Source organism: Labrus bergylta, chromosome 14 (assembly GCF_963930695.1).
Source record: "Labrus bergylta chromosome 14, fLabBer1.1, whole genome shotgun sequence".
NCBI classification, from domain to species: domain Eukaryota; kingdom Metazoa; phylum Chordata; class Actinopteri; order Labriformes; family Labridae; genus Labrus; species Labrus bergylta.
This window is the reverse complement of record NC_089208.1, coordinates 15,689,771-15,710,779: the sequence shown is the minus strand read 5'-3', so window position 1 is coordinate 15,710,779 and position 21,009 is coordinate 15,689,771. Positions and strand designations below refer to the sequence as shown.

General features: G+C 41.2%; 1 protein-coding gene across 1 annotated transcript in view; it reads left to right on the top strand.

The window, feature by feature from the left end:
* stk10 (serine/threonine kinase 10) overlaps positions 1 to 21,009 on the top strand; it is a 44,316-nt gene that overhangs the window by 3,015 nt on the left and 20,292 nt on the right. Inside the window, exons 2-5 of the mRNA XM_020638326.3 lie at positions 10,596 to 10,760; positions 17,592 to 17,640; positions 18,368 to 18,517; positions 20,733 to 20,805. Of these exons, the coding sequence (XP_020493982.1) occupies positions 10,596 to 10,760; positions 17,592 to 17,640; positions 18,368 to 18,517; positions 20,733 to 20,805 (437 nt within the window). The remainder of the gene's footprint in view (positions 1 to 10,595; positions 10,761 to 17,591; positions 17,641 to 18,367; positions 18,518 to 20,732; positions 20,806 to 21,009) is intronic.

Sequence of the window (21,009 nt, the reverse complement as noted above, 5' to 3'; positions counted from 1 at the left end):
AAAGTTTCCAATTGTTTCCGCTAACTTCAAGAAATGTAGCTTCCTTTTTTGGAGTTGTGAAAATATTGATCATTTTCGCGTAATTATTGTTTTCAAAGCACTATTTTAGCTTTAAATTGTATTTGGATGAAATGTGCAGCCCTTCGTGGATGTTTTTAAGTCGCTGACACACTCCTCAAAATGTCGCACCATGTTGTTCGCAAAGCTCATAATGGTGCAAAAACAAAACTTAACTTTAACCCAATAGAACCTCCTCACTCCCCCTCATGCTTCTTTCTGCCCATGACCGGAGAATGTGTCACTTCCTGCCCTCTCAGACAGTGTGTCAAAGGATGCTTTCTGTGTTTTAATCACGCCTGTCTGTGCAAGCTTGCACTTGTTGGAACTGCGTGTGTGAAGGTGTGTGTCTGTCTGCAGCTGAAGCGTGAAACGGAGGAGTTGCATGGTTCCCCCTCTCTAATTAATAGGCCACGTGCCGCTGAGCACATTACCCTGCTGCCGCCGCCGAACTGTTTCCATAGACACACGCGTGCTGTGAGGTTACGCTCTGTCAGATTCCCATTGTGGGATGAAAACCACAAGGCATCTTATCGCTGTAGGTGTATAATGTAAAGGAAAGTGTGCTTAACCTGCTCTTAAACTGTGCAGGAATCGTTGATGTGGTAATGACACAGAAATGCACTAGTACTGTTTAGGATCTGTTTAAATAGTCATTTAAGACATTTTGTGCATCATTTCCAAACAGGGAAATAGTTGCCTAATTTCATTTGTTTTGTTATTTTATGATTTATTTGTTAGCTGTCAGATTGTGAGTGGAATGTTTTTTAGAGGAGCAAAGAACAAAGTTTGAAGGAGAAAACAACCTTTTTGATGCACCGTTGTTAAAAGAAAGAAAGAAAGAGTAAGTGCAGCCGTGCGTTTTGGACATTCATTAACTGTCATCTTTGGGGCCTTACGCTTCTAATCATTCTTCAGCAAATGCAAACCAGGATTTTACCTGTCAGTCTTGTGTTTAGACTATGTCATCCATCCATTATCCACACCGCTTGTCCTGTTCGGGGTCGCGTGGCTGGAGCCGATCCCAGCTGTCATTGGGCGAGAGTCAGGGCACACCCTGAACTGCTCGCCAATCAATCACAGGTCTGACATTTAGAGACAGACACACTTTCACGCTTGCACTCACATGTAAGTCACCAGTTAACCCTAAAGAGCATGAGTTTAGACTGTGGAAGGAAGCTGGAGAGTACCTGGAGGGAACCCGTGCATGCATGGGGGGAAACACACTTTCCTGTCCGCTGAGGAATCCAAAACAGGAATCTTTCTTGTCGTGATGTGACAGCACTAACTAACCCCGACTATGTCCTAAACAAAGGGATTTCACAGCACTGTTGGTGTCTCAAAGAATGCACACAAGGGACTTACACTGCTGCCCAAAGTACATGTGGGGACTGTTGGAAGTCACACAGGCGCACATGGTAGCAATCTGTTTTCTTCCTGTCTAACACATAGTTAATGTCAAACTATCTGGTTGGCTTAAGGCTCTAGAAAATGACACGGCTTATGTTGTAGGTGAAATCTGATGGGATATACTTTTACCAAAAAAACAGTCTACTTTTGATTACAGACAGAACTCTGGTCTTCTGGGTGAATTGTCATTTGGATAACTACTCATGTGATCCTTGTTGGTTGTACTACATCACCAAGGGTTGTTCCTCTGAGTGTGTCATAATGTTAGCTTAGGAGCTCTGCAGTTGTCTGAAACCACTAAGGCAGACACTGAAGGGCAGCTTGTCGGCAGGACGAGATGCTGAAAGCTGTGACAAAGCATCCGTTTTTGATGCCTTTGGTATGAGAATTTGACTTTGGTAATGGACATAACTGTACATTCTGCAAAAAGAAGCACGATCATTTTGTTTCGAGAGTGTGTCCGCTTTTAAGATTTGACTACCGGGCCAGATGTTGAAGATAAACTTGATTGCACTATGGCACAAATAAGAAAGAGGTGTTGCTGGTGTATCGCAATGACATATGGTGGAATGAAAGGCTTATGGAAAAAGTCACTAAGAACACGATTATACTCTTCAGTCAAGTGAAAGATAAAACACTCTTGGTGTCAGAAGTGAGGAGGAGGAGGAGGAGGTGGGGTGGGGTGGGGGAGAATGGTCGCCACATCCCCTTTGCAATGGAAAACCACAAGGTTCATATCAAAAGCTATTTGTCTTCATTTATATCATGGCAGTGCCACAAAGATGTTACTTTACTGAGACAACCGTCAGAGCTGCTGCTCACACTCTGGGTCTAATCTCATGGACCAGCTGTGCTGATAGTGACTGATAGGAGCCGTGACACTGTGGGCGTGGGCTCTGCATGCTGCCAGTCCCCTTCATCGTTGGGATGACAGGGTTTGTGGCGCTTACAGAAAGCTTCCTCTCTGTTCCTGCAGGTGTTTGCAGCTGGCTGAAAATAGCCTCTGACCAACTTAAGATCATAGAACTTTTGATTACACTGACTATTATCCATGTACATTCTTAGAAAACGTTACGATCAATGCAAGAAGCAGATAAAAACACTTACAGTGGCCAAACATTTCTGCTTAGGACTTTTTTTATTTGTCTTACTTGGCACTCATTCCACCTGAAGTTACTTTACATAGGTTTTGGATAAAGTTAAAATGGCTAATCAGCCATTTCACAACCCGCCTGATCTTGGTTTTTGGTTTTGGTAGCGAGCTGTAACCATGTCCGTGTGTTAACTCTCTAATCTGTTGCAACTTTCTGGGTGTTCTGCAAACTGTATACAGGAAAGGTGTCTCCTCCCGTGAGATCAATGCTGTGAAAATGCTCCACAAGCCTTTGAATGAGTGTGACTGCGTGATCAAAGCAGTGTAAGCGTGTGCTTTTTTTTGCTTTTTTTTTTTTTTTTTTTGCTTTCATTGCTCTCAGTGGTTATATGTCATGATTTCCTCCCTCACTGACCTGCTTCGGTTCATCTGCCTGTGTTCACTTCAAAGTTTATGAATGTGGGGACATTTTGCAGCGTTGATCAAAACTTTCACATCCGAAGTTGGTTCATTGCCCGGTCTGAGGTTTGAACTCTATGCTGCTACGACCTTCACGCCCAGTTACTTTCTGTGTCTACATTTAAATGCAGTCAGGCAGAGAGGAATGAAGATTAAGAGAGTTTATTTTTTCTATTTTTTGCAAATGGAACAGACATCTCAAGTTTTTGCTTTTAAATAATTTATTAAAGACTTAAGTTAGCTGCATTTTTCTTTATGAGTCAGTCACAGATGCAGGCTAACTTTGAGACTTTTGTACATTTCAGATTTGTCTCAAATGTCTTGGTCAAAAGTGATTCCAAACTGGCAGCCATTAGAAACAGTGTTTTAGTTTTGTTTTCTTAAAAAAAGTAAAAAAAATAAAAACAAGGCATCTCTGTATAAAAAAACAACTCCTTTGGGATCACAGAACTGGACAAACCAAAGCTCCCTCAAACAGATCGACCAATCTTTAGTGTGAATATAATAGAGATATGCAGCACAGTCAAAGTAAGTTACGTCTATGTAATCAACTCACATCCACTCTTCTCACAGCAGACCATATATGGTTTATAGTTTTTTTTGTTTTTTTTTAATGTTTCGTCAGTGGGTCAAAAGACAACCCCATGTTACCATTAAAATATGTTCACACCCATGATTAACATTTCACTTTTTCAAGATATGATTCACACTGAACATAGTGTAACTTGCAGAAACCATCAGAGGAGTCTTTCTAATCTAAAGGTGTGCCACTTCCTTTGTGACTAAAAGTGAAACTCTAAAACTAGGAAGTCATGTCTTCCCCAGCCTCCGGGGCTATGAACCACCCTAATGGACTGACTCTCCACAAGAGTTCACCTTTTACACATTCCTCATTGTCCAACTTCCTGCTAAACCTGCGGCTAATTCACATTCTTCACTTGTGCACCTTGTTCTTCTGAATGAGCGATCATCACGCCCCTTTTATTAGCTGCCATCATTATGCGCTGAGAACCACATTTCTCTTTGTTGGACACACGAGGAAAGCTGACAGAGGAGTGGAGGTTTAAAGGTTTATGATGGGGCAAAGGTCTTACAACATACACATTCCCCCTAAAGGGAGGGTGTGTGTCTGTCTGTGTGTGTGTGTGTCTGTGTGTGTGTGTGTGTGTGTGTGTGTGTGTGTGTGTGTGTGTGTGTGTTAGTGGGGACTGTAACACAGCATTCAAGAAGAGAACACACATCCCAAGCGGTATGCTCGTTCAACTTGGAGGTGATTGACCTCAGGGAAAGTTCTCTGTGTGTTCAGTTACAGAAGGTCATCTGGTTCATTGACATCATGATTAATCATTCTTAGTTATTTGAAAAGAGAACCGCTAATGTATTAAAAAATGTGTAACCCTTTTTAAGGCTTGATGTCTTACCTCTCCTGTAGCTTTCCTTCCCTTCTTCCGTGCTGTACTTTTAAGCAAACACACCCACAGTACTCATTAAGCCAACATGGACACAGCATTTTACTTTATAATTACCAGCTTGATTGATTTGGAAAAGCCTGTGTGTTTAAAAAATGTGTTACACCCACGCACAAGGCTCGGAGAACCTCTTTTATGTGCGTGTGTGTGGGCGTGTGTGTGTGTGTGTGTGTGTTTACTCTGGCAGTATATACAGTGTGTTTGTGTACCAACACATGGCTCACTTGACATCTGCTTTTCTCTGAGCAGCCGGGTGCTGCAGCTTGTCTGTCATGGATGAAGTCCTGCAGACGGACTGTTACTGAAAGCAGATGGACAAATAAACATGATAGTTTCGGGGTTAGGAACAGGCAGAGCAGAGACGACAGACGAACATGGTGTGGGAGACAAATGATGGACAGTTTCACTGACTCTTAAAAAGGCAGAGAGATAAACAGGTGTGCTGTACAAGAGCTACAGTAAGAGGATATGAATATTTTTCTCTGTTCCATAAAATAATTAAGTACTTGGTATTCAATATTAATTTGCATTACATTGAGCTGCATTGTACTGAAGCCAAGCACACTGAATTGTTGTATTAAAAGCCTAAGTATCAAGACTCTTATCGGATCATCTTGAAAGGAGAGATCCACACCCCTGAAAACTTTCATGAATACAGAGAAAATGAGAAAAAAAAAAAAAAAAAAAAATATGAGTTGCAGTGCAAGTCAATCAGTTCTTCCTTTGAACATGATTCATTTATTGTTAGTTTGGGACGGAGTTTTTCATCTGTCTTTGTAAAATTGACAAGCACATGATCTGTTAAACTGCATGTTAAATATTACATTTTCCCACTGCAAGAAAAAACAAGTTGTTTGGCATTAATGCAGTTAGTTAATCTAGCATTTATACTGTAAGGGTTTTACTCAAGTGTACATTATTAGCCATAATGTGGAGACACTTACACAATGTCTAGAAGCACTATCATTTCTGTCCTTTTTAGGTCATTATTTTAAACGATAGAAGAGCTTGAATGCATCTCTTTTTGTGCCTCATGGGGCCCTCCAGATAATCCTTTTTTTTAATACACCACATGAAAGCAAAACCAACATTTAACAGAAAGAAAAAGGGCCAGGCAGAGATCTTGAGACTTGAGAAATGGAGCAGAAACAAGTCCATCTGATCTCCATGGAAACCAGACCCAAACAAAGCCGAGGACTGTTGTTCGGTTGTGGACAAGAGTGAGAGAGAGTGAAGAGTGAGGGGATTAGAAACTATGACGTGTTGTTTTTCAGTTTAAGGATGTTTCCAGCAGCTATAGAAAATTGACTGTGTGTGTGTGTGTGTGTGTGTGTGTGTGTGTGTGTGTGTGTGTGTGTGTGTGTGTGTGTGTGTGTGTGTGTGTGTGTGTGTGTGTGTGTGTGTGTGTGTGTGTGTGTGTGTGTGTGTGTGTGTGTGTGTGTGTGTGTGTGTGTATATATAAATATGGACGATGAGTCGCCATCTCCTCCCATTGAACAAGGATGAAGCCAAAATACCTCCTGTGATGGGTGCTGACATTTTGCTCTGGTGACATAACTTGGATCCAGAGATGTTGTAGTAGAGATCGGCTGATAAGGACACGGTATGGATGCCCCGGCTTGTTCTACTGTAACTTGTGGTTAAAAGGACAGAGATTCCTCAGGCCTGTGCGATCTACACCAGAACAGATTCTTCTGTCTGTTCGAATCTGACACCTATCGTAATGCAAATTTCAATGACTCTTGTGTAAGTATTCATTACATTTCGCTCACCTTTCCTCCTCTACTCTGCTAATCCAGTCCACACAGCGCTGCAGGAGCAGCATTTAACTACAGAGCTGTCAATCATGGCATTACCCCCCCCCCCCCCCCCCTGTACAGCATCAAATAACGAATACAATCTAAACTGCTCAGAAACTATAACTGTGTTCCTATGCCTTAGCTCTGCTGATTTGAATGTTGGTCATTCACAGCATCTTTGTATAAAACAGTCAATTTGTAGGACTTTTTTTTTGACTCCATTCGAACTTTTGACCCAGTTAATCAACCAATATGCTTCACATGCAGATCATCAGGAGGCGTGTGTTTCATTTGAAGGAGTAACTATTGCAACATAGTCCCTCTGCATGCCTCTGCAACCTGCGCTTAACCGTGACACGATTCAGTGTGTAAATTTGGAGATACTTTCATCTTTTATCTTAAAGAGAAATTAGTATCCAGCCTTTTATCTTCTTCCATTCATACTCAGCTGTCTGGCAGTTATAGCTGTAAACAGAGGAAATACTAACCTGCAGTGTGCTATGCAAAAAGCATAAAAGTAGTCCATCAAATATCCAGGGTGGAATCTGACTTTTATTAAATATTATGTATTTAGAAGAAAGCTGTATTTTTTGCCTCCTTTAACTGCTGTGACATATAGTGTACGAGTGCATCATCAATGCAGGGTTTCCAAAATGGCAGAATGGTTCTTGCTAAATAAAGAAAACAGAAAAAAACAGATGAATTTCGGCTGCTTGCTGTTCAGTTTTAAGGAAGGATGATGCCACCTTCTTGAACCATTTCCTGATTTCTGCATGTACACATGAGACAAACATTTCCAAACTTCCACACACACACACACACACACACACACACACACACACACACACACACACACACACACACACACACACTCTCTCGCCTTGATGTCATGCGAACTTGTAGGAAGTCAGGGGTCCAATGCGAGACACAATGAGGCGCCTCGGTGTAATTTCCTCTCTGTGCAGTGTATACAGTTGCAAAGGTGCACACACGTAAACAAACAAGCATGTTTGCAGACTATACTTGAGGAACTTTATTGACGTAATGCATTCCCGGCTCCTCACAAAAAAATGCACCATTTATAAATGCACGAGTTCTCCCTGTGTCTACCCTCTCTGTCCACTCCCAAAACCATCTGAAGGCCGGGAGCACATTCCTTAGCTGTGTTCCCACTGAGATGTTAAAGTCTTGTGTGTGTGTGTGTGTGTGTGTGTGTGTGTGTGTGTGTGTGTGTGTGTGTGTGGATGTATTGTGTATATATTGTGAATGTCCTTGTTAAACTGGGTGAAGGAGCTGGCCATATTAAAAAAAAAAAAAACGACTGAAACACGTTGACAAAAATGTAAGTCAGCCATCAATCTTTAAGTTGATGCATGATAAGAGAGGACATAAAATGGACATTTACAAGGAGTGCATTTGATAAACGAGGACATGAAAGGAGAGCATCAATAAGTTAGTTGTCATGGTGCCAAGTTTCTTTCTCTGAATCTCTATTGTACAGGATAGTGGATATAGTCGAAAAACTGGGGTGAGAGAGTGGGAAATGACAAGAAGGCAAAGTGCTGAGAGTTAGAGAGGAAGCTGCCCTCGCTTCGAGGACTTTTACCTCTGCACAATGGACGCGCAAAATGACCACTGGGCTATTCAGTGCCTTGTCATAGTGGCAAGTTAAATAAACTAGCGTGTTTACTTTCAAAACTTTATTTTTCTAGATTTATTTTTGGGGATTTTTATGCCCTTGTTTTTCAGAGACAGAACGGTGGATAAAGTCAGAAATCGGGGAGTGAGAGAGAGTGGGGAACGACATGCAGGAAAGGAGCCGCAGGTTGTTGGGACTCAAAGCTGGGGCGCTCGCCTCGAGGACCACAGCCTCTATACATGGGGCGCGCACACCAACCACTAGACCAACAGCGCCCTTTTACTTTCTTGCCTTCTAAAATGGGGTGTATCCCTACAGTAGGACATATTAAGATGATCTCTCATGTTGTGTTTGTGTGGGTCAGCATAATTCGATATTTTAATTAATTTTAATTTAATTTTTGGACTGTTATAAACACGACACAATCTCAGGGATTAAGCTGTAGTCTTGTTTTGTGTGTTTTTGAAAATATACATTTTCCAAATACATGTAGCCTTAAATCTACATTATGGGCAAGTCTCGAACCATGGTGTGTGTGTGTGTGTGTGTGTGTGTGTGTGTGTGTGTGTGTGTGTGTGTGTGTGTGTGTGTGTGTGTGTGTGTGTGTGTGTGTGTGTGTGTGTGTGTGTGTGTGTGTGTGTGTGTGTGTGTGTGTGTGTGTGTGTGTGTGTGTGTGTGTGTGTGTGTATATATATATATACTGTATATATATTATGGGTAAGCATTGCTTTATATAAAATCTCTGGTTTAATCACTTGGAGCTCTGTCTTTGGCGTAGATGGCACCTAGCTTAGTAACTTCATATATACTGCCTTAAGTCTGTAGCCATCTCCACTGGAAAACAGCCCCCACTAAGTGAGCATGTGGAGGCCGACAGTGTTGGTGCAGGAGGGGAGCGACTAGCAGAAAGCCGAGATGTTCGCAGGGAAGTGAAAGTGTCTGGTGTCTCTGTGTTTACTGTCGGGGCTTGTTAACCAACTGACTGATGGTTTGATGGCAGGAGGAGACGTCCTGTTGACTCACACTGTGGGTTGCTCTGGTGGAAGGGGGGTGGGGGTCTGGGGCTTGGGGGGGTGGGGGGGACGGTTCTATTTGACTAAGTCACACACGCACACATAGTTTTCGTTTTTTTTTTCAGGACTGACATGACTTTGAGACTGTGCGTTGCTTTTTGTCCGTTTTTTGTCAGATGTTTTCCCACAGCCCCTGTGGCATCGTTACACCAGGCTGGTTTAGTCTGCCATGTTTCCACAGGCCGATGAGTGGACAAGTGCACAAGATTACAATTACCACTGTATTATAATTTGAACGTATGTAATTTATATTCGTAGAGGGATGCTGTTGAATTTTAAATAAAATTGACACCATTTGATGTATTGTTCCAGAGTCAGTTTAGAGCTTATTGTCGTCTGTTGTCCCACAGCGGGACCCATCCATAAAGTGATCAAACAAAACTGAATTGACAAGACCACAACACAAGAGACATGATGTAGCTGTACATTTCAAACACACACACACACACACACTCACAGAAATGAAAACATGTTAATAAAGTTACAAAGAATAGGTTTGACTTTAAAGCTGCAGATAGAACGGCATCATCCTACATGTACCTCTCTGTCGAATGAGACTGTAGTTGTCACTGCAGACTCTACAGTATAGGTGTACCACTTGACACGTGTTTTTGACTCTATTTTACATTTCCAGCTTATCTCTGGTCTTGCTCTTGCATTTACAGCCCTACATGTGTTGTTTTTTCCTGCAGGCGAACATTCAGGTCCCATTTACCCACATAATCCCATCAATCCGCATTCACAACATTCTGTCTCTTACACAAAGAGGAACATCTTGGTCTTTTGGTCCCCTTGTCCTTCACTCTGCTTGTTCTGGAAACCATCGAAAAACACCCAGAGTGACTCAGACAACAATCTATCCATGTTTACGTTCTGTTCCCTCTATTACTCAGGATTTCTAGGAATTCTGCGTCTCTGTGTGTGTCCTTGAGTCGCCACACTGATACTTGAAGCTTTTTGTGGTTCCTTCTTTTCCCCAGTTACTGCAGGGAGGGTGTGTGGAGTTTCCTGTTTTGTCTCTAAATGTTAGTGAGTCAACATTTTAATTGCTGCTAAGGGGGTTCTTTACATTTTTCGATTCCTTTTGGTTGCAAAAATTGCTTGGAAGAGATCGCACGGCAAGGTGAAAGCAACATGCAAGAAGCACAATAAACTGATATGTGTAGCCCGGCTCTGCATCTGGGTGTATGTTATCATTAGATGTCAGTATGTAGATTTCAATTTGTAGTCTGGGTTTGATCATTTTCACTTTATAGTCTTACATATTATCAACATATGTTGAATGAAATGTCCCTGTGTGATCCATTTTCTTTACACTCTGTTTGTATCACACAGCCACACCCTTTATCAGCTCTGCTATTTATGGCTCCTGTAGTTTGAGTTGTAATGCTCTTAAGAAAAGATCAACTCTTTAGCTTATATAGATTTAGTTTCACTTAAAATACTTTTCTTAATTGACTTTTTGCTGTGGAAAGACTAAGTGTAAAAAGGAGGAGCTAAAATGCCAGAATCAATCATTTTTGCAGGCCTGTCCTTGCTCCTGCATGCTGAATTTAATATTCTAATTCTCTGTTGTTGTTTTTTGTTGTTTTTTAGGCCAGGAACAAGGAGACCGGAGTTTTGGCTGCAGCAAAACAGATCGAAACAAAAAGCGAGGAGGAGTTGGAGGACTACATTGTCGAGATTGACATCCTGGCGAAATGTGACCACCGCTACATCGTGAAGCTGCTTGATGCATTTTACCATGACAACAAACTGTGGGTAGGTACCACAGACATCCGGCTCAAACAGCCAGCTTGAAGTGTAAACCACATACTTCTCAATTCTTGTAATTCTTTTTCATCCTACTTTTGGCAATGGTTAACAAGTCCCCCGTCCCTCACCCGGGAAAATCTAGAATAAACATACAACTGTTTGTACATTTTAGCACAGGTTCAAAAAGAAAAAAAAAGAGAACGACAATCAAATTGTTAGAATTGAAGTCTGTGCTGCTGAATTAGAACACAGTGCTGCTATTGGAGAATACCTGACTAAAGGGACATTACATCCTGTCTGCACCATCCCCATCCTCACAAACCTGAAAGACCGGGAAGTACGCGTTTAAACAACTTTTGACCTGATATGTTGGCAGGCTTGTGAGATGTTTCTGTCACTGTCTTGTTATTGTACTGCAACACAATCTCCTCTATTACATCTGAATGCTCTGTTAAAAAAAACAATAATAAAGATAAGAAAAAAGGATTGCAAATGGAGATGATGACATAAGACCCCCCCCCTCCCCATGGATGACATAATGCATCAGAAATGAACCAATCCCTCACCCTGATGTTGCAGCAAGACTGAGGATCGATTTCAGTTCAGTGTTTTCTGCTCTCAAGTTATTTTTCCTCCCCTGCACTCGCTCACTGGGTCAAGTGTACAACTCCCTCTGTAATCTCTCACTTTGTCTGGCCAAGTCAAATAATAGTGACCTCATGCTGGGACTCGACCTTAAATTTCTGAGGGATTAGACTAAAGATAGTTGTGTCAGTATTTTTTTTGGCCTTCTACCTGTCATATTATTATAAAGACAACATTTAGATCTGGTGTTGTCTTTTAATGCAGGGACATCATTAGCAATAAGTGAATTAAGCGAGTTAATTCCCTCACTATTGCTCTGCTTTCCTGTATCTTCAGTTATGAAAACAATTGAAATTGTTAAGTTTATTGTTTCAGTTTGGCTTACTTGTGAATTTGCTACAGGTTCAGGTTATTACAGCACACACTGTAAAAAACAATACACAAGTGTGTGCTGCTGTAGTCTTATATTTCATGTCTCACACAAACATCAGCGGCTCACAGTGAAGTTGGTTACCCTGCTGAGTCACCATGCAGCTCTTCATCTTACATTTCCTTCTTCTTTCAACCCTCTGCTAACAAAAGAAAGAAGCCAAATGACATCTGTCTTGTTTGACACATTCTTGATGATACATCCTGAATGTGTTCTTGTTCCCACTTCACCATGACAGCATGTTTCACCAGTTGAAAGTTTGATGCAGCCTGGGTTAGCAGTGCAGTTGTTCCATGTTGTGAAGAGCGCAACCAATACAGTCAGGTCTTTATCTATACGATTAAGTTGTGTTGCTCTACATGCACTACATTGTTCTCCTCTGAGGACATCGAGTTCAGCAAAATGATACACACTGCATGGTGGAGGACCCACTAAAAAACACACTGCATAGACAGATAAGTACAGAGTGTGAATACATACATGACGATCACAGAAAACGTAAGAACCTAAATGGTAAGACTGGGTTTTGATTTAGTGTAAATCACATTGTAACTTTAAATCAAACATGCACAACACTGATAATTGACTAATGTCCTGATATGTCCTGTTGTCGCTGGCTTCCTACACACACAAAAAACATACAAAGACATTTAGTCAAAGTCTCAGAGTAAAGCTAGTCGTGGTTGTTTTGGACATAGTTAGAATTCCTTAGTGTAGAAAGCAAAGGTTCCCCATCAGTCAAAGCCAGAGACTTGTGCTGCTAAATCACACGTAACAATAGCATTATGACCACATGTTTCCTGTGTGTTTGTGTGTGTGACTTCAGAGTGTCAGTTTTAGGCTTTACTGTCTCCTTTTCAGACTCTTTCATTTGATAATGTATTCCCTTACTTTAGATCTTAATCATAAGCGCTGAATAATTCTGTAATCTCTAATTCAGCCTGCATTTCATACTATCATACTAGAAGGAAATAGAAATGGTATTATTCTGTGGTAGGATAGGAAACAATAACATTAACTGGGACAAAGTTAAGAAGCTTTGTACATCATTTCTACCGTGTTTGATATATGCTACAACCTTCTCGACAATTAGCCTTTCGGGTCAGGCCTCCGTTACCCCGGACTGGATGCACTGGGCCGGGTCAGGATGATGGATTCCTGTAGCTACCCACCCAATCTGCTTTCTACAGAGTAAGGCAGGAATAGAGGAAGAAAGGAAGAGAGCTAGAGAGAGAGAGCTAGAGAGATAGAGACAGTGAAAGAAGGGCTGTTTGTTCCCTACCATGAACAATCTGCTCTTTAGGCTAGAAGGGGCAGCCAGACCCACAGCGTGAGAAAAGGAGGGCCTTTAACATCGAGACAGAACCGCTGACATCAGCATGCTTGGAAGGACAAATAGTGAGGGAGAAAGAAAGAAAGAGGGAGGAGGGCACTTAAGGCAGAGAAAGAAAGAGACAATAAAAACAGAAGAGAATTAAACTCATCATTTGGAAGCAAAGCTAAACCAGGGTGCCCTAAACGCTACTGTATAGGTATATTTAACTAATGCAGCTTTAATTTGAAGTATCACTTCCACATACTTCTGCTGCAAACTCAAAACTGATGAGCTAAGTGTTTCTGCAGTGTGACTCTTGTTTATCCGCAGTGAAGGAAACACTGTTTTGGGAGTTAATTTGCTTAGCAACATTTCAGATATTTCCACTTGCTTTGAGCACAACAAAGCTCATTTTTCTTTGTGTCCATTGTATGGGCTTGTTAGCAGAAATCTTCAAGGGCTTGCAAAGAGTCTATCAGCTTGGCAAAACGTGCACCGCTGTCTGTCATGCCGACAGTAGGTGCTGTATTCTAATGAACAAAGATTGTATTTTATATTGTCATTTTTTGTTAACCTAACATTTAGAGCTTCAAGGTTAGGGTTGATGCACTTTTTTAAGGGCCTTGCTTCCAGTGAACAGCAGTATTAATGGAATCTGATCCCTTCTACATTTATGTCTCCTTGACCCTCAAAAAACTCCCAGCTGTGTTCTAGTGGCCTGAGGGTGAGTTTAAAGGAATCAGTTCAGTTGTACACAAGACATCCAGTATACATGTCTTATAGTGTTGGTGCATTTAGCTAATTTTCAAATTAAGAGTATAACTTGTATCTCCAAATCTTCTAGATTTGCGATAAAAATCCAAATTTTAACCCATTATATGTAAGCCTGTGATCCAGTGCAGAGAGTAACTGACATTTGGCAAGGTGCTAAATTCCTTTGAGAATTTCAAGTGTGTGTGTGTTGTTTGTTCATGATTCTTTGTAGACTCTTATTTTGTTGAAGAAGCTGTTGTGCTTTGCTTTGAAGTAATCCTGGTCGGTGTTTTTTTAAACACATGAAGACACAAACAATATTGTTTAATTGTCGCTATGCGTTTGTCTTTATTTGCATACAGTGAGATGTTAAGACAGTCATTGCGCCGGCTGTGGTTGCTATGGAGATTTATGATGACACTGGGGAATCAAATTGATGTCAGTGTGTCGTGTGTTTGCTGGCAACACCTTATATACACAGATCGTTGGGGCATTAGTCATGTTCTTAGAGCGTCAGCCTGTGAGTATATCGCTTTGATTCACATTTAATATGGTTGTTGCAATTCTTCCTTTGTTCATTGTTGACGTTTGTGAGGTCATGAAGAGTCGGAAAATCACTGAAGTACAGAGAGTTTCACGAACGCTGCAATGTCAAGACAGGGCCAGCTCCAATTTTTTCAAAGTTGGTGGGATTCAGGGAACTGTGTCGAATTTATTTCAGCTTGTCTCAAAAAGACTGTAATATACTGTAAGACATGGCACAACGCCTCCCGGGCCTAATCTAGTAAATATTTTAAATCAGCTGAATCTCATTTGAGTAAAACATTTAAATTGAGTGTCACAACTGCAAAAAGTGAATAGTTCTATCACTGTCTATTTAAACTGATAGAAAAACCCCAAAACCAACCTGTTTTTGGAGAAGTTAGCGTGTGTATATGTAGGTATGTGTGTGTGTGTGTGTGTGTGTGTGTGTGTTTGAGAGAGAGAGAGATTGAGATAGCGTATGTGTGTCGACATGATCAGCCCATAGAGGGTGTTCTTCATAGGCAGCCTGACCAGTTGGGCCACATTCTTACACGCAGCACAACACATCGTCAGGAATCCTTCTGGCAGGCTGCGGAGACATTGAGGAAGAACATAAACCAGTTGCTGCTGAGTATGACACACAGCGTAATGTACAGCTGTTTGGGTTGGGCGGTGCAGTGGGTTGTGTCGACTAAAAGAACAGTTTTCTTAAACACGCGAGAAAATAAAATAAGTGGGTGTTTGGTTGGTGGCCAGGTTGGATGGGGAACGGCTGAAATGTGAGCTAAACCACCCTCTGTAGTGTAATAGAGTTACATACATGGTCATATTTGATCAACATTTACTCAACACTGGGAGGTAAAGTGTTAAAAATAGAATTGGCTGACCTGGTTTTAATTTATAGGCCGTGTCTTTTTATTGGTCTGGGTTTAAAATGCTAAAGTCAGAACAGTACAGGGAATGCTGTCTGAGGAGTTTCTATGTTTGTCAATGTTTTTTTTCATTGCTGTCTTTCCTGGTTTAAAGTGGGCGTGGCTATGTGGGGAAGTGATTATATTTGATTGAATGATTTCTATATTTTTAGATCTATCTCAATTTAAGAGCATAAAAATCTGAAGCTGGAAGCGAACAAGGCAGATGAGCGGCGTATTTGAGAGTCGAGTGAAACAGAGAACGTGTTTTTCATGTGTGTCACTTTGAAGAAGAAGAAGAAGAGGAGTTTAGCTGACATGAGAGATGTAAGCAGCACAGCGTGAAGCAAACAGGCCAGACGACGTTTTCTCTGAATGTCATTAAAGTATATTTAAGACTGATTGGGGTTTTTTGTTTTTAACATGTTAATTCTGGTTTTTAAATACAGTCTGTTTATCAATCTAAACATCACAGAGGAACATTGTTTCTGCATGAGCTGCGTGCCAAGATTGACATTCCTCATCTTCCAAAAGTAGTGTGTGTGTGTGTGTGTGTGTGTGTGTGTGTGTGTGTGTGTGTGTGTGTGTGTGTGTGTGACTTCAGGTGAGGTATGCATACTTTTTGCATTCGTCTGTGCACCTTTTGTACTTTTTAATTCTCTGTGTGTGTCTTTGTCTGGACTGAAACTCCACACCCTGTCCAGTGCCAGGGTGCTGCTTTTAACAGTGTTGTCATAGCAAGCAGTGGTTAAACGAGAGTGACATCACACAGCAGGTCTGGTGCACATCATCTGTGGCTGACCCGTGACCAGTGTTTATTGAAAGATGATCAGCAGCTACACAAACCTTGTGTGTCAGAAAAATGCCACTCAGAATTCTATAGAAATCCTGTGGAGTCTAGTTTTCTTATTTAACATTCAGAGCTATTTTAAAAAACAAACCTTTTTATTTTATTTTATTTTTTTATCTATATTGTCGTGTGCATCTTGTTGTGTGCGTGTCAGAAAGACGGACTCAGGAGAGGAAATGGAAGTTGAATGTTGGAGGTTTTTGTTGCCAACAAGACATCATTTAGATACTTCAAGCATTTTTTTTTCCACCTCATGTTTTCACATGACTGTAGAGCTGGTATTGTATATTTGGCACTGTGTCCCAGGAGGTGTGTGCAGTTAAAGCCTGGCAGTTTATCACACACTTCAGACCAAATCCAGCTGTTGTCTTTGCAAAGTGTGTGTGTACTTCATACGTTTATGTCAGGGAGTGTTTGACTGATTGAGAGCAGGGGGGGGAGGATCCTGCAGGTATGACATACCAAAAACACTGCACGCCGAAAGTACAAACAGACGTGGCTGATGTTGAGCTGTAGTTAAAGGGTGAGAGTTCAGCTTTTATATATGAAGACAACAAAACTCATAGAAATACATATACATTAATCAATAACTAAGGTAGATTTTCAGTTGTACAAATCAATAACACAGCAAACTCTGCTGCTGTCATGATAATGTTATACACATGCACAGTCTCTTTTTAATCTTTAATTTGGTTTTCTTTATTAAAAGTATCCACAAATGTTTTAATTTACACAAAATAATAGTGAAAATACTGTTGCCTGGGAACGCTTCACCACCTATGTGTTTTTGTTTTTGTGCTCTGGTTGGTGCAGTTATATGTGTATGTTATTTATTAACTTGAGCTCATTTTACTGCCACAGTTCATTTAGGGTTTATCTAAATTACCTTCAGGTGTAAGTGTCAAAGCTTTATGGTCCACGTGTGTGTTCAGTGGTTCCAGTGAGAGGTGATAGAAATTCATCGGCAGTACTTAAAAACATTAAGAAACCGCATGGAGAGTAAAACGTTGATAAATATTTTAAAAAATGTGAATTTTAGGTTTTTAAACCCACAGGGGAGATTTGTGTTTGCACTCTGCTATTTTAGAGACATGCGTCTCCCACACATCGGACCAAATGTGCACGACCTGTGAACATGCATGCAGTGTCAGAGTGAGGGGGGTTGCATACAGGCAGTGTCCTTGAGCTGTTGGCGGTGTGGTGCCTTTCTCAAGGACACCTTGGCAGTACTTGGGAAGTGAACTATGTAGCGACGAGACCAGACTTTTTTCCTTACCTGGACTCAACTGGCGACCCTCCATTTCCCAGACCCAAGTCTCTGCAGACTGAGCTACAGTACTGCTGCCCCCATTATGCCTTTATGATAAATAATGATAAATCCCTGAAGGTTTACAGCTGTCCGTTGTATGTTTATACTTGTATAATCATAAATCTGGATTAAGTGTAACCTCTCCCCTTCTTTCCCCAGATCATGATCGAGTTCTGCCCCGGAGGAGCTGTGGATGCCACAATGTTAGGTAAGCTCTCTTTGCTCGATATTTTTCACAGCACTCCACCTTTCTCTCAGTCACAAGACTCGGGTTGTACAGCTACATCAGAGCTTTGAATAAACCTGCGCCTTCAGCAAAGACTCGTGTTATGGAACATTATAGAAGGTCAAAATTGTGCTCACCACACACCAGTCCATAAACTGAAGAATCATTGCAGGATATGTATTCACGAGGCAAAACATTTTACAACAGTACTGTTTTACATGTTAAGAACATGATTATGTAATGAGACCTAACTATCCTGGTGTTGAATGCTTTAAAAAGCAGTCAGAAAAAGTTGAGTCGTCCAGTGTGGGAAACCCCCCCTGGTCTGTTTTCAGTAGGTAATCCACATCCTCATAACAGTCTGAAGCCCCTCTGCAGCTAACCAAACACAGACACAGCAGAATAAAGTCTGCAGAGCTGGACTGGCTCTGATGTGTCAAATCTTTTCTGATCTGGGTTTACTTATCCAGCAACCTAATCTGAAAGACTTCACTGATATCCTCACAGGTTTACCTTCTCTGTTTTCTCTCATGGAGTTCCCACACCAGATCAGTCCTGGAGATTTTGTGTTGCTGTGATTGTATGCAACTCAGATATGAAATGCGCTAAGTGTGCATAACAGTCTTTTTTTCTTGTTCTCATCCCTTTCCTCTGCCTCACTCTAATCTCCATCATCATTCCTCTGCTTCTGTCCCTCCTCCATAACCAGAGCTGGATCGTGGACTGACAGAGCCGCAGATTAAGGTGGTTTGTCGCCAGATGCTGGAAGCTCTGGTCTACCTGCACAGCATGAAGATCATCCACAGAGACCTGAAGGCCGGGAACATCCTCCTGATGCTGGACGGGGACATAAAACTTGGTGAGGGATTTCATTGTTATAGTTTTACGAGCTTGTAAAGCTGTAGGAAGATAATATTAATTGTGTGGGAGTCATTTATACAAGTGCTTCACAGTCTGAAAAACAGTATGGTACCCTTTGAGGATATTCTTATTGGAACAGTCCAGAACTAAAATATGTCCCTTTATAAATATGTGCAGACAATCCCTGTTCATACACTGGATGCAATAATCCAGCAGGTTCATACAAAATAGAATATGACGTGTTCCAACTAATTAGAAAGTTGTGGGTTGGATCAAATGTGTAATGCTGAGTGTAATCTGCCTCTTCGTTTGCATCTCATTGTTCAAAGATAAAACCACTTCATAACCAAAATGATGCAAGGAGAACTCTTTGTTAGTGAAACCATACATTCTGATTGTTACAGGTTAACTCTGCAGCTCTTCCCATGTTGTTTCTTTGGCTTACATTGATGCTGCTGTCTCACACACACACACACACACACACACACACACACACACACACACACACACACACACACACACACACACACACAGTGAGAGGCCCAGTCCCCCTCCTGTGGTGCTGTAGGAGGGTCATAAGTGAGCGTTGCGTGGGAAAACTGCATGCTTCGAATTTTTGCATATTTTTCATTTTATTGGATTTTTTGAGAGTTCGCCTCATTCTTCACATTGCACAGCTGGTTTGTAGTTCCAACCTTATCGCCAGAGGGTTTGGATTTAAGTGTCATTTCCAGAAAAGGGAAATTGGAGAATAACAAAATACATTTAAATATAAATTGTCATTATGTTATTTTTTTGTCATGGAAACAGACGTGACCAACAAACCAAAAACCCTGAGTAGAGAGGAAGTGCAAAATCCTGCAGTTCATCAAGGGTCTGCTTGAGGCTGGCTCCGAGTCTACACAACATACACACAACAGGCAAAAAAAAGCCTGTTTTTAAAATTAACATGTTTACAGCCTGGTGCAAAAATGGAATCAGAGATACGTGTTATCCATAATGAGGCGCGTAGCTGACATGATTGACAGGTTGGCCCAAGAGGCATAAACCCCGTCTTAGCTTGGACTCTAAGCCTGTCGTTAGGTTGACTCAAAGTTAGGCTGAGACAGGATTTCCAGCATGGCGGCTGCTGATGAGCGCTCTGGAGCCCCCCTGACGTAACAGGGGGGTGATGTCACTCAGGCTTCGTCCATTAATATTTACAGTCTATAGTCAACACATGCTATTATTTACTGTCCTTATCCAATGATTTTATTGCAACCTATTTCTTTCTCTTTAAATTATAAAGAAATATAAAATTACAGTAATATCAAATGTTTTTATTCTTTTTATTTTGTTTTTAATTTCCCCCCCTGCAACCCCTGTTATTGTGCACTCGTTCTTCTCATAATGGTGTGGTGCATTATGGGAGCTCTCAGCTGTGAAGGGCAGAATTTATCATGATAAGGCATCTTTTGAGACACACCCTTTGTTTCTTTAGGGAACTAAGTGTAACTCTTCAGCTCTGTGACCCAGCAGGCTTTTTCACAGAACTCAATCCAGTCCCTTTACGTTTCTGAATGGGAGTGTTTTTGACCCCTTTGGATTCACACTGGTATGAACTCGCAGAATAGTTCACCATCTTTTGGGGAACTCTATGATGTAAAAATGTGGTGTGCAGTAGACCTTATTTTTATTTATTTATTTTTTGTCTTTGTAGGAAGTAGAATTTCTTCCTGCCAAAGGTTTAGGCTGCAACCGTCCAAATGATACGTTTGACCAGGAAGTCAGAAACATTTGAATTGTAGTCTGCAAAACCGAGGGAGTCACTTAAGTACCAGTAATAGAACATGCCAGTTTGTAATTGAAGCAGTCAGTTTGCTGCCTTGTGACTAAAACGCTCAGGTCTCTGCCAAACACTTCTCAACCCTGAGCATGCAGCAAGTAACATCCTTACTTCCACAGAAAAAAAAAAAAGTGTGTGCAGCCCAAATGAAAACAACAGCCCTGTAATCTGAGGGCCACGCTTGGGAACAAGGGCAGCTTGTTTTGGGAAACAGGCCTGCAGTAAATTGTGGCTTTGTATCTCTGCTCATTACAATGTCATGGCAGTTTTACAGCCTACAAACTATCTCTTTGATGTGAGGGTTTGAACTGGCGTCACTCCAATGCATCTCAAGAACTTCATTCACCTGTCTCACCTCTATCTTTTCTCTGTGTCTTCATTCATGTAGCTGATTTTGGAGTGTCGGCAAAAAACACCAAAACCTTACAAAGAAGAGATTCCTTCATTGGAACGCCATACTGGTGAGTATTTGAAGCACACTGAGTTATAAAGCATATTAAGTCTACCTCTGTCGTATGAAATGTGCTATATAAATAAAGTTGACTTCACTATACTTGGACATCACGTTACATCAGTTCCCTGTTCAAGACTTTTTTCTCTTTTTTTAAAGAGATTTATTCTAGGGCTTTCTGCCTTTATTTGGATAGGACAGTGGATTGAGTAGG